Consider the following 13,832-nt stretch of genomic DNA (forward strand, 5'->3'; position numbering starts at 1 on the left):
CAGACAGTAGACCCCAGCCTCCCAAATACACACAACATGCCCCTTTCGGCAGGAAACCCTGGACTGAGCGAGAGGTGCACAGCACTGAGGAAATGCTGATGAAAAAGCCCAAGGCTCCTCTCTGGGAAAATGTCATAACTCACCTTGGCAGCTCTATGTTCTCTGCCGCCCTTCCTTGTCAATGAGATATTAAACAGCACAAATGTGCCGAGGTGCTCAGAGAAAGAATCATCCTGAGCAGCTGGGGACAGTGGCAAGGGAGGGGAGGGAGACGTGCCCCCAAGTCACTGGGGCACAGGCTGGATCACCACCCTCTGATGAAAACCCAATTCAGCTGTTCAGCTGTCATAGAGCAGACAGGGACTGTGCCTCCTCCTGTGGCTCGGTGTCACTCGGAGGTGGTACAACAGCACTTTCCACTGCACAGGAGCTGTTCTGTGCCATCAGCTCAGATTCAAAAAGCAGCAGAAAGTGGTGTTGAGTAAATCATCTCAGCACAATGCTCCCCAACCAAGCTCGGAAGGAAGGAGCACTAGGATGACTGGTGAAGGAAGAAAGAGGGCTTGGGAAGCCCCCCCTCTCCTCCTCACTGGGGTTGTTTTCAGGGTTGGCCTTTTAGGCTTTGGCAGAACCAGTTTTACAGGTACCTGAGGCTGGTCCTTCTCTCTCCTGGAGGTACACAACCCGAGGGTGAGAGAAGGAGGGCAGATGGAAGACCACTTCTAGGGCTTGTGGGTCACACATTCACACACGGGAGGCACATGCCAGGGAGAACTTGCATTGCTCAGCTTCAGCTATGAAAGAGGGTTTTCTGCAGAGACTCAAGCACAGGCCCTGCTCCTCCTTTCCTTTGATTCTGCATGCTGGTACAGCTGATGGGTGGGGCATTGATCAAGCCAGCACGTGGCAGAAAGGTTTGTATAAATACAAGAGATACAGATTAATATTCGGGAGCATGCGGTGGGAGCTCAGAGATGGCGTACCAGGCAGTGGTGCATGTTTGTGTGGGAGGGAAGCATGAGATAATAGCAAGGCACTTTCCAGAGCAGTCTCCTGCAGGGGCTCTTGGGCAAGCAGATGACATTGCCAGACATTGCCATGGCCTCAAAAGGTGCCAAGACGACCTGTTCACATGATGAGTGGGCAGCAGGGCCTGCGTACTGTAGCTCCCACTGTCTTTATGTCAGACATCAGTTGTGCTGCAGCAATTAACAGACTCAGGCAGGAGTCCTGCAGATGGCCTGGGTTTCTCTCACTATGGCAGAGACTTCTGCCATAATCAAGGGAATCCAGACACACACGAGCGGCTAGAACAGTCACTCCCTCTGTGTGAATATAGCCAAGCTATGGACCATGTTCTTCTTGGCTTTGCTGTTCCAGAAAGTCAGGCACAGCACAGGAACAGGTGCAGTGCCAAGCCAAACGAGGCCTTTATGACTGCTCAGACACAGGGATGCATTGTCTCTGTTGGACATGGCACTAGAACACACCCAGAGCCAGTGCTAATGGGAAAGCTGGCCTCCCACCGCTCCCATCAACTGATAGTGTCCTCTGCAAAGCACTGGCACAGGACACTGCACACTGGGAACTCCACAGCCGACAAAGACAACAGGAACATGTACTGCCCATTCGCCGCCCACTCCTTACCTCTCGCAGGGGCTCACTCAGCTCTCCCAGGATGCTCTCCTCATCAAACATCTTCCCCTGGTAGCGGTGCTCATAGTAATCATGGATGCGCTGCCGCATGTCTGCAGGGAGCTTGTGGAAGGACATATACTGTTCCACTTGTTTGTACTGCACAGGGAAGAGAGGTGGAGAAGGAGTTACCAGGACATGAACAAATAGCCCCCAGTCCAAATGGACAAGCACATGCTAGACTGCACCTGTACCCGCTTCCTTCACACCAGATGAGGCCCTGGCCAACAAATCTGGTGCAAAGAGAGTAGCTGTCAACATATAGGGAATTTACAGGCACCTTTATCATAATACACAAAATGGCTGCACCATGTTTCAGCCCTTTAACCTATCCTTGACCAGTTACACTGTGGAGACAACTCCTCACTCCCTGGGCACCAAGCTGCCCAGGCGCCTGTTCTCCCTCCTACGCACAGTGAAGTCCAGAAGCAGAGATGAGTAAGAAGCTGAGAGCTGGGGATCTCCTCTCAGCAAATAATGCCCTGTGCACAATGAGAGCAAGGAAAGTACAGCATCAGCCCCACAGAGGCTTTTCCATGACACACCGCAGAATGGTGTCCAAGGTGCAAGTGATGGGCAGCACCTCCAGGCACCACTCAAGCACAGCAACCCCCTGTACCACGGCCCAGACAGAACAGCAGAACACTGCTTTGCCATGGATGTTCACCGCCACAAACTGAAGGACACACAGACAGAACTCTTCCCAGTTACTCAGCTGAAGCCGTAGTACCTTGCTTTCCCTCTCCTCTGTGTTCCCATCAGTGCCAGCTATGATGGTGCCTTTGCTCTCCCACTTAGGGTTGCACAGATCCAGGTGTTCTTCACCCCCTGCCAGGTCCTCCTTGCCCCCTGCACTCGTGCTGTCTAACTTGTCTATATTTTTATCTAATGATTTGCATTTCCATCATGTCATTTAGCGGGGAATACAAGGGCACACTGACTGATGTCAGAGCAGCTTCTGGGGGTGAAGGGTGCTTATGGTGAGCAAGTGACACTTCCTCAAGGGCACAGTACTGTAAATGGGTCTGCTTGCCTTGAAGGTGCTGCAGAGACAACGTGTGTGCATTGCAATGGTCATGCTCGCTCCCACTGATGCAGAATATGAACCTGAGCATGTACCACACTACATAATGCTGACAAAGGGACTCTGCTCCCCCTTCGCCATCCCTCTTGTCCCTGCTAAATCTGTCCCTGATTGTCCCTTTACTGCAGCTTGTGCTGAAGAGTGTAATTACCAAACTTCTGCTTGTTACAGAGCTCCCCTGCACACAGCACTGACTCTACTCTCAGTACAGTCTGTGCCAGCGTTGCCTTGCATGCTAACAACTCGATCAGCACCAAAGAGAAGGAATTACTCTAAGAAGACAAGGTGGCAGAGGAGAGACTCGGGGTTTCCTGGCATTTCCAGAGCTTTGTGCCTGTAGCTAGGAGCAGAGGAGCTGACTGTAAATATTCACGATCACTATGGTATGATCAAAGTCAAGCGAGTCACCATCTTGCCACAGGGAGCGGGGCAGGGACTTGGCGATGAAGGCTGCACTTGATTGTTTGGATCGCTTAAGCTCTGTAGAGACTGGCAGACCGTGGTGTCACCCAGTGCTGTGCTGTGTGCTGCAGCCCGCTGCTCTCGAACAGGGGGGACAAGAGAACAGAAAGCAGCATCTCACATGGGGACAACTCACTGCTCTGAGACTGACGAGCATTTTGCAGGTTACGCTCTTAAATGCAGAAAGTTTCAGGGCTTGGCTCAGGTGCCTACATATAGATGTTTGCTGCCACTGGAGAGGCACTGCAGCATCTGAGACATCCATGGATGTGGCAAATTGGTGTGCATGGCACTCGTTATGGAAAGGGAAATCATTGAGAACTAGCTTTTGCTGACTCGAGTTTATTAAATTTATCCTAAATCCACAAACAAGTCGGCTTGTTTTAACGCCACGTATTTGTTGACTATATTATTTGCCAAAAATATCACCTTATACTCTCATTTTTAAGTCCATGTCTTGAATTAGAACATTGTGTCAGAAGACGCCTCTCATTGCCTGCTGCCAGCCACCTGCCCTCTACCCCTCTTCTCTCCACCATAAGCGCTTGCTACCAATCCTCATCTGACCTTTGCTTCTTGGGATAAACACTCCCAGCTTCTCAGAGTCACAAGCACAGGTTGGATGGGGCAACTCAGACTCTTTGCTTATTTATTGCTTTGTAACAATAAATGCCTGCTCTGCAAAGTCCCCAGGGCTTGTCAGATTCTCCTACAACCAGCACCCCTAGATGAGGCCCAGAGTAAAAATAGGACAAATTTACCTCACCAGATTGAAAGGTTCAACTTCTGATTACAAATTAAAACATGGTTACAAAAGCAAATTGTAAAATAAGATAACATAATTCTGTTACAGCTAACAAGAGGTACACATCTTGGCTCTCTTGTCTTTGCTCGTGGTACCCCTGCCAGTTAGAGAGTTCAGTGGGTTCTTAACTCTCCCTTGTGCAGAGATGGAGTCTGCAGAGGTGCTCAGTAAGGACAGCACCAACCCCTTTTCTCTCTGTTTGGGAAATGGAAGATCCATGTGGGTTCTCCCCCCTTTCCTCAGGGCTGCACAGCCAGGCTGAAGGCCATCACTCTTACCAACAGTCAGTAAACAAGAGGCCACTAGAACACCGTGAGGGAGGGCCTGACAAAGTGTAACGGGATGTACATGTCTCTTTGCGGCTCTGAGCTCCTGAAGTCACCAGCAACACTCAGCGATGGGCCAAAACAAAGGGGTGAGGGCAACCATGTGGTGAACATCAACAGCAGAGTGCATGCGGATTAAAGACTTCGCCTGATAACCCTGCATTTGCAGGTCTTCCTTATTTAGCTGGGGCCTGATATGTGCAGCTCTGTCACTCTCTAAAGCCATTTCTTGGCTCCTTGAGTTGCACCCCTTTGAGTGCCGTTCTGATGTGGCCAGGCCTAACCTGACAGCCCCTTTTGCCTCCTTTTTCCTATGCGCTTGTCTGTTCAGCCTTCCTACTGTCTCCATGTCCTCAGTCTGACCTGCGCTCAGAGATTAGTGGCCCCTCTGAGTTCAACTAAAAAGACTCATTTAGGAATTATTTAAATCTCTCTGAAGACAATTGAGCCCATTTAAATCCTAACTCATTTTCTTAAGTCTGTTTTTCCTCAAATAAGCCCTTGAAGGAGGTATTAATATATCAAAAGAGAACCATTTAGCAGAGTATTTTTCCTTCTGTAACTGGCCACTTTCCTGAGTTGTCTCACCACCTCCCTCCCCTTCTACCAAAGCTCAGATCCAAAGGGAACTAAATATTTTTAACTCCTTCCATGCCCTCAATCTCTGCCATGAATACTACTCTCTCTAGCAGTAATGAATCACTAGCTAGGAAGGCTGGACTACTTTCTCGCCCTACTTTTAAAATAAAAAGATCATGCATCTGAGAAGAGCTGCTCCTATCCTAGTCCTGGCACTGACACCTCTTTGAGTTCTCTTTTGGTCCACACACATTTCAGCTTCAGAGAAACGTTACTTTCCATGTTTGCATCTCAGTCAATTCAAGAACACTTACACACGTTCACAGTATGCCCACTGACAAGAGCACACACACAAAACCTGCTGGAATGCAGGCACTTGGGATGCTCATCTCCCTCTATCCAAAAATAAATATACATTTCCTATACGGAGCTGTACTGCTTGCATCCTGCCAGAAATAGGCTGAAATCACCATGGGACAGAGTTTAATCTTGGTCACAGTCTCCACATCTGGACTCCATGGAGTCAATAGCGATGCGCTTGTGTAAGAAAAAGGAGACTCAGAGGACAGCATTTTCAATTAGGTGAAAAATTACGATGCTCTGGCAGTATTTTGAATGCTGGTAGTGTATATCCCACGAGAGTGGGTTAAGGCACACATAATCAGCCACGATTTACAATGTTGTGACTCTCTCCAGTGTATTAGTGCTTCGCAGGGGTAAAGATCAAGCCATGAGATTCACCAGATGGAGTGTCAGGGGTAAAGATCAAGCCATGAGATTCACCAGATGGAGCGTCTTGATGGGACACAGTTGCAGCTTTGTTTTATTTGCTCTGCCTATGATTAGGTGCAAAACTGAGCAGCTCCCCAGCATTTAGTAATCATCAAAACCAAATAAATGCTAAGTTCCATTTTTGTTGTCTGTTAAGCCATTCATAGCCCTATCCTCAGGATTTGTTCTATGACCAAAATGATCAAGACACACATTCTCATGGAGGCAAATGCCTCTAGGAGTGACTGACTCAAGGAATGTGAACTCTTCTAACACAATAAAATCATGCTAACATTGCTGGTGTGATCTTTGTTGGTTCTCTTTGCAGAGCTCCATGCTTAATAATATTTAACATCAGCCCTACCTCATATAATTTTGCTCTTTCTCTTCCTGAAATTCTGCTGACAGCTGTAACTGGTGTGGGCTATCACAGTTTATCCAGAACCTGCTAACACTCACGAGTGCAGCTGGTTCTCCATCCCTACTCGTGCTCCTGAGCACTGTCCTGCTGCTTTTCAACAGGACTACGGACATTCATAAAACTAAATGTGCACAGCATCGTGTTCTCCACAGCAACAGGGAAGTGATTGAAGGGAACTGCATTCAGGCACATGCTGTCCTTTCCATAATCTCCGGCAAGAAGGTGGGCTTAAAGATAAGGCTAAAGCAGGAGCTGGATTCCTTCACAGAAGGGCTCAGAAGAAACTCTAAGTGAACCAGTAAGTGGGCAGGCAGAGGGGATGCCTGCATGGGGGGTGGCATTGGGGGAGCATCAGTGTGCTACAAGCAAACTGCAGCACGTTGTTCGGGAATGAGTGGTTATTTCAAATCCAATTCAACCAGAACAACTCAGACCACTTCTAGTGCAGCACCAAACATTATCAGTGCTACTTTTGCTTTCTGATTAATGAGCTAAATTCAAACACAGATCCATCTACTCTTCAGCTTTGGAAGATAATCAACAGCTACCTCCATTCTGCAAAAAGCTTTACATAGCATTCTGGTTCTGAGCTCTTCCAAACACTGAATTCATTTTTGTACCATGGCACGAGCCCAGTCTGCTACAGGAAGATGATTTTTAAGTGTTGCATGTTACATGCTGAAAAACATGGAACACTTTCCCCTTATTGCAGTGACACCTTCAGAAATTATCTTGCCTTGGGTCAGGCTCTTTACCTCTTCCTGTGTTACAAAGATCACAGACTACTGCAGAAAATTCTTGGAGCTTTTTTCCACTTTCTACAACACACATTACACTGAGGATGGCTGTAATGATCAGCTGCTGTAGCTGCCTCTCCTTGCTGTTAATCAGTACCTATTCAGGCAAGAATTATGCTGCAGACAAACCCATTTCTGGGCTGCGAGATGTCAACAGACTGAGTAGGGTCAATTATGAGCCTGATGAAAGTGTTCTTCCTCCCATCGGCTGTATAGCTGCAGCAGCCGCAGCGCCAGCCAGGGAAGTCCCCCATGGGGGATGGTGCCTTCGCATACAGTGCTGAGCTGACAGTCATACCCAGAGGACATGGCCAGACTTTGCTGCAGGCAATGGAAATGTCTGCTTACTTCAGAGGTCCTAGGAGAGCAGATCCAAGACCTTTGGGACAATTTCTCTGCATTAAATACTGTGGGCAATGCCTCAATTGTCTGGTCTCACAGGTGTTCAGCCTTAAGGTCTAATCCTTTGCATCACGGCAAAGGGGTGCCATGATGAATGTATTATGTATGGATGTGGACATCACGGCTACAGAAACAGCTTGTTTTCCATGACTGGGAAAGGCACCTGAGAAGAATGCTGTGCTAGTTTGAGAGGTCACATCTTAGCATAAGCCAGAACCCCAGCACGAGGAACTTTCAGACCTGGTCAATGAATCTTTTATCATTCATTAACACTGTGAAACTCATATCACAGGACATTTTGGACATGTCAGATCATATCACTAGATCCACATATCACTAGACCATATCACTAGATCACGGAGGCGTGATGGGGGAAAAAAGATCAACATTATTTTCATCAGAAGAGCAGAACGAGCGAGACGAGGTAAAATCTGCCATCAGACAAATGCCAGAGATGGGAAAAAGGGAACAGTGAGTCTGTGCAATTTGAAATCAGTATTGCTGGAAGCAGCCTTTTGCCAGGAGAGACGGCTCAGCAGGGAGGCTTAGCTCTTCGCATTATGATGTATTTATTTATTTATTTAGAGTTCAAGTGCCAAAATGAATTTCAAAACTGATAATGAAGTTTGAAATCCCACATTGAGATAGGAAGAACTGCTGAGGCACCAGCACTTTCCTTCTTGTGGCAACACAGGCAGTGCTCGTGCATGCACAAACGTCCTGCTCAGACCAGGCTGTCATCAGCATTGCTCAAAGAACAGCACTATCTGTTTGCCTTTCACTCGCAGAAATAAGATGTTAAGATCCTAGCTATTATCACAGTAACTCTGGTACAGCAAACCAAGATGAATCCCCAATGTAAACCCACTGACAGAAGGCAATACACATAGCAGCTTCATTTTTCCTTTGGTAAAGATGTGCTACAAACACATGACAACGTCCCTGACTCCTTCCTTTCCTCGATTGTGTGAGCATGGAGAGGACACTGCATGTTCCCCTGCACCTCATGGCAGTCGTACACTCCAAACAGGCACAGACACCCTCACCCATCTGGGCACTGAGCTGTCTGACTGATCCCCACCACGGGGATGTCTAGGAGAGGTTTTACAGCTTCCAAACAGGGCTTCTCTCAGTAACGCATGGGTAAACAGTTCCAAACGGTATTCACCAATGAAATATTCTTCTGCAAGAACAAAAACTACTCAACCCCAGTTTAGTTAAGGCCACAAAGGGAAGGCAGTTTGCACTGCAAGATGTTTATAAAAGAAACCATCAGGTTTTCATTCAGAAAATATTTCCATTGTATAACCAACCCAAGATTCTCTCATGGAAAGGATTAAATAACCTTGAAACAACTGATACCGTTTTCTGATGGTTGAGCTGAACTGAACAAATCATTATTCATACTGCTCCATCACCTCTTTTTTACAAACATTCTTCTGGAATTAGGTGTATTGTGGTCTCTGTAAAAGGAGAGCTGCCTTGCAGCACTGGAGGCACATCTCTGAGCCAGCTGTTCTCACTGAATTGTGACTGCTCCCTGCCTGAAAGCACTTAGGGACTTTGAACCACAGGGTCACAGGATGACATGAGATGGAAAGGATCAAAAGAGAACCAGTGTATATTGAGGTGTAGTTTTCTGGCCACGTCCTTGGACCTACCATCACATGTGGGGGTAGGGGAACCTTTTTGCTATTTCAACCATTCTTTAATATGTCAGGAGGGAATCATACAAGGGTTTGGATTGGAAGGAACCATGAAGGTCACCCAGTCCAACCCCTCTGCAGTGAGCAGGGACACCTTCCGCTGCATCAGGGTGCTCAGATCAGGTTGCCCCATCCAACCTGACCTTGAATGTTTCCAGGGATGGGGCATCTATGACTTCTCTGGGCAATCTGTGCCAGCGCCTCACCACCCTCACAGGAAAATATTTCTTCCTAAGATCTAGTATAAACTCTTCTCCTTTCAGTTTAGAACTATTCCCTCCTGTCCTATTGCTACGGGCCCCGCTAAAGTTATCCCCATCTTTCTTAGAGCTGGACGCCTCCTGTTAACTTGAACTGCGTCTCACCTAGCTCCTTTGTCTGGCTGGCTCTGGACTGCCATCCAGCCAAAGAAAACCCAGCCCTGATTACACAGGAAACTACCTTGAGGCCATGCCAAGACACGAAGCCCAGTGCACATCAGAGGCCTTTGCTTCTAGACACAATCGATAAAGCACGTCTTTTATAAGCCTTGTTATCAACCCCACATGCTCAGATTGACAGTAAATGGGACATGATAGTTCTCAGGCCATCTTTTAACAAACCAAGGTACGACCGATACAACTAATGCAGTCATAACAGGATAAAGCAAGACACTCCAATCTTTTTCCAGTTAGGAAATTTGACAAAATTTTGCATTTGATTAAATTTTCCAGACTCCTTTAATTTCTGGAGTGCTGCACGTTCCCTACTCTCTCCTTCACACATTACCAGAAGAGTAAGGGAGCTCTGCAGCTTTCCGGACATCCAGAACTGAGATGCTAGCTCTCGAGGGGACTTCCACATAAGGCCTTTGTACTCTAGGAATCTGGGAATGCCACCTGAGAACCTACAGACAGTGGTAACCAATCATCTTGGGAACGGCACTTCAAATCCTGTCCGGAGTGGTAATGAACATGAAATCTGCCATCTGACATCTCTGTGGCAGAGCCAGCGTGGGAATAATGGCAGCCTTTGCCACGCTCCAAGCTAACAGAGCAGCTGACATTGGTTATCTTAATGTATCTGTGCTGCATCGTCCCCACGGCGGCGATGCCTAAGCTAGTCCTGGAGCCACCAGAATGAACACAGCTTTAGTACAGTGCTGCGCTTCAGTTAATTAGCTCTGCTTAAAGGAGGGGTGGACGGGAGTTAATCAGCAAGGGCATGTTGCCAGGCTAATGTGATTACACTGCATCCAGGACCCCAGCTAGGATCTCTGCACCCAATTCCCTGCACACATTCAGTTGAAGGCAGTTTAGAACAACCAAACTGTATCGTAAATTAGCCTAAACCCACTGGAGCAGCCAAGCAGTGTTGGGCTGAGGGTTCCTCTCACCTGGTGCTGTGTCTCTGACAGATCTAGGGGCCTTGAGGAAGAGCAGAGGCACACAGCAATCCAGCTCCTGGCCTTACCCTCCTAGCTCTCCAACAAAAGCAGATTGGGAATACATACACACTGCCAGGGGTTGTACCTGCATCTGGGCATTCGATAGCGCTTGAAAGATTTTCCTTATGTGAATTTATCTAAACATTTCGGGGCTAATAACACTTTGGATCTCCACAGCACTCTGGAGCCACGAGTTCCACAGCTTAATTACACACCACTGAAAAAAATCACTCCTTACACCTGCTGCCTAAGAAGACTCTACTGCTGGTCTCTAAGAAAGGGTCAAGAATAAGCCCAGAGATGGATTTGCAGCTCTCATTGTAGTCAGCAGACACAATGGCAGAGTCTCACATCCCCTCTAATGAATATTGGTCTAACATCTGCTTTGTCCTTCAACAGAAACTGAATGTTCCAGTTGTTAAGCTTCAGCCTTCACAGTTGCTAGATTTTCCCCGATAGCTCTTTGTTGCAGTCAGGCTGATGGCAGAAGGGCTGCAATGTTGATAGCTGGACAGTAAAGTGCTTTTTTTGCTTGGATAGCCAGAGCATGGGATAAGACCGTGGCATGAAAGACTGGGGTGATGTTTAGGCAGAGCTGTTCAGGAACTAAGAGGTGCTTCTGTAGCATTTATAAAGTGATTTTCTCTTTACCTGCTTGCCCCCTTGCAACTGGGCTGCAGCTGGTGCTTCTTCAGAATAATGATGAGTGAATATGCCAGTATCTACCCAGTTTCACGAGATATTCTAAGAACAAGAGGCATTGGAAAGACTTTTCGGGGGGAGGAGGAGCAGGGGGATGAACGTGGAGAGCAGAGAGCTTGAGAAAATGCCAGTGTAGCAGACAGATCTCGAGGAGAGATGAGGCTCTGCAAGGAGAGATTACGGCACTGCTGGGCTCTGCTACGCTGACAGCAGCAATTCCTACTTCTCATCAGTCATTCTTCCGCATGTACCTGAGAAGATAAGACAGGAGAGCCCAGGCTCTCTGCAGGATTCCCATCACTGCTTGCATCCTGCTGGGATGGGAGAGTGAAGCCCAGAGCCTCTCTCTGTGTTGTTCCAAGCAGCATGGCTGCAGTAAGCAGCATAATCACCGCTCCCCAAAGCCTCAAGGTTACTGAATCTGCTGGGGAGGATGAGTGTGTGTGTGTGTGGTGACTTGACATAAATATTAATCCAGCTGAGCTGGATTAGAGAAAGAAATTAATAGGAGAACCTGCAAAAAAGCACAACAATATAATAACTTGTCTATCAGTCTTGTTTATTCATCTCCTGGGCAGGAAACACTCTTCCTCTCTTGCGAGCCAGAATTCCTGCAGGTTGTGGGGTAATTTAGCAGCCAATTATGAACTTACATGTTAAGGTTTAAGCCGGTGCAAGAACAGCTGACAAGGGCCTTGTATCTCTGCTCTTGCTTAGAGAAGTCTCCACCATCACCCTGCCCCAGCTCTGGTACTCACTGGACTCTACAGTAAGCTGATTCAACCCACTAAGATGGCAGAAAACTAACCCAGAAGAAAGAAATCGGCTCAGTGAAGGTCTGAGAAGTATGAAAGGTGGTGTACAAGAGTGAAACAGGGCAGCTGAGTATAGCGGCAGGGACCCCTGGCTAAGAACAGGGATGTGAGGCTTCCCATCTTTGGTCAAAGCTGCGAGGTCAATTCAGCTATAAAATGGAACAGCATAACAGGACTTCGGGAAATTTTTCTAACAGAATCCTTCAGGATGGACTGGCAGTAACATCCTTTAGCATGTAGGAAACAGCCCTCAGTCTGGGTGCAAAGATGTTTTGAAGCAAGGCACCAGAATGAGCTTAAGAGATACTCAGCTCCTGATCCTGCCACTGACTGTGAGACCACAGGCAAGTAGTTCAGGGCATAGCACACTCGGCAACGCAAGATGGGACAGACAGGCCCCTTCTAACTGTGCCTCTGGGACTGGAAATAAAACAGACACTTTAGAGTGCCAGATCTAAAGAGCTATTCTGATTCAGAGCTTTTTAAGAGAGGCACAGAGCCAGACTTAGATGATGGCTGTGCCACTTGCAGCGCCTGAGCTGGTGTGTGTCACATGGGACTCTCCTCTTGCACTCAGAAACCCTGGCACTGTCTTGGAGGGTGCAACTTCCCTCTCCAAATCCTCCATGCTTTCTACCAGCCCATCAATCCTACACAGCTTCCCTGCCTTGCAGAAACCAGCAGAGCCTGAAGTCAGATGCTACAGGAAGAGATTTAGACAGAACAGGGGTTGAGTGTCCAAATGTTCAATGGATCCAACCCAGAGTGAGACAGGCCTCATACTGAAGCCAACAGACAGCACAACTTGGCTTTTATTCCTCTTCTCAAATTCCCTATTTTTACAAGGGAAGAACAAGTTGGTGTGGCAGAAAGCTAGACAGTCTGAAACTTCACCACAACCTCACTCCTGAAGCTCGTCCTGAAGGTTACACAAAGCAAAGCCCATCAGAACAGTTACCAGCTATAGCCTTCTGTCCTGCTACTGTGTTATTTCTGCTGATCCTCTCCTCTCCACTGTCTTCCCATTCTTTATTTGCACCCGGAACAACTGCGGAAGTCTCTGGAGCCCGAGTCTCTGCTGCAGTAAAAGGCAGAGCCCTGTGTGCAGCCCAAAGGTGCACTCAGCAGAGGTCTCTCAACTGCTGTCTGCTCCTACCAATCGACCTCCAAACTTGTTGAGATTCTTTGCTTATAATATGCTTCAACAGACACATTGTCCCATGAGGACTGAACTAAATTGAGTTGCAGGGCTGCAAAGCACGAAGCAGCCTCATTTTAATCACAGCTATTCAAGTGCTAAGGAATGCAGAAAGTAAATACATATTTGTTTTTAGACCATCATTTGTCCCATTTGCAAGAAGAAAATGAACATACTCAGTCCTTGAGGCTTTAATCCTAGGCAAGTATCTTGGGAAATGAACCTGCTATAACCACTACACATGAAATACACCCTGTGTTAAATCCTCTACCCACTGCTTTTGTCACAAAGCTTTTCTCCTGCATCTATTAACCCTCTCATTCACATCTCCACATTCTAAAAAGGTTGTAACATTTCGCACTTGTTCTGCTGCCACACCAGCAGTCCCTGCTGCCTCACTGGTGACTGGTTTCCCTGAGTGCTGACTGCAATCCAACTCCTAGGGTCAGGCTCTGCCCTTGTCTTCAGACCCGGCTTGAGAAAAAAAGCGTAGTGCCCAGTCCTGCAGGTGTAAACTTGGCTGCGGTTAAGCTGACCAGGTGGTTGGATTTGCAAATCAGTCCTTGACTTCTGTGCTACTTCAAACACATTTGAATAAATACTCTGCATACACAGATTCGATCAGCTTGCACTCCTGGTGCTG

General features: G+C 47.5%; 1 protein-coding gene across 4 annotated transcripts in view; it reads right to left on the reverse strand.

The window, feature by feature from the left end:
- The window catches only part of HCN4 (hyperpolarization activated cyclic nucleotide gated potassium channel 4), a 143,040-nt gene that overhangs the window by 19,949 nt on the left and 109,259 nt on the right, over nt 1–13,832 (reverse strand). For all 4 annotated transcript variants that reach the window (XR_008451958.1, XM_054078238.1, XM_054078237.1 and 1 more), the window contains one exon: nt 1,648–1,794. Coding sequence is in view for 3 of the 4 variants with exons in the window: in XM_054078238.1 (XP_053934213.1) it covers nt 1,648–1,794 (147 nt within the window). In the remaining variant the exon portion in view is untranslated. The remainder of the gene's footprint in view (nt 1–1,647; nt 1,795–13,832) is intronic.

Source organism: Cuculus canorus, chromosome 12, assembly GCF_017976375.1.
Source record: "Cuculus canorus isolate bCucCan1 chromosome 12, bCucCan1.pri, whole genome shotgun sequence".
Classification (NCBI taxonomy): domain Eukaryota; kingdom Metazoa; phylum Chordata; class Aves; order Cuculiformes; family Cuculidae; genus Cuculus; species Cuculus canorus.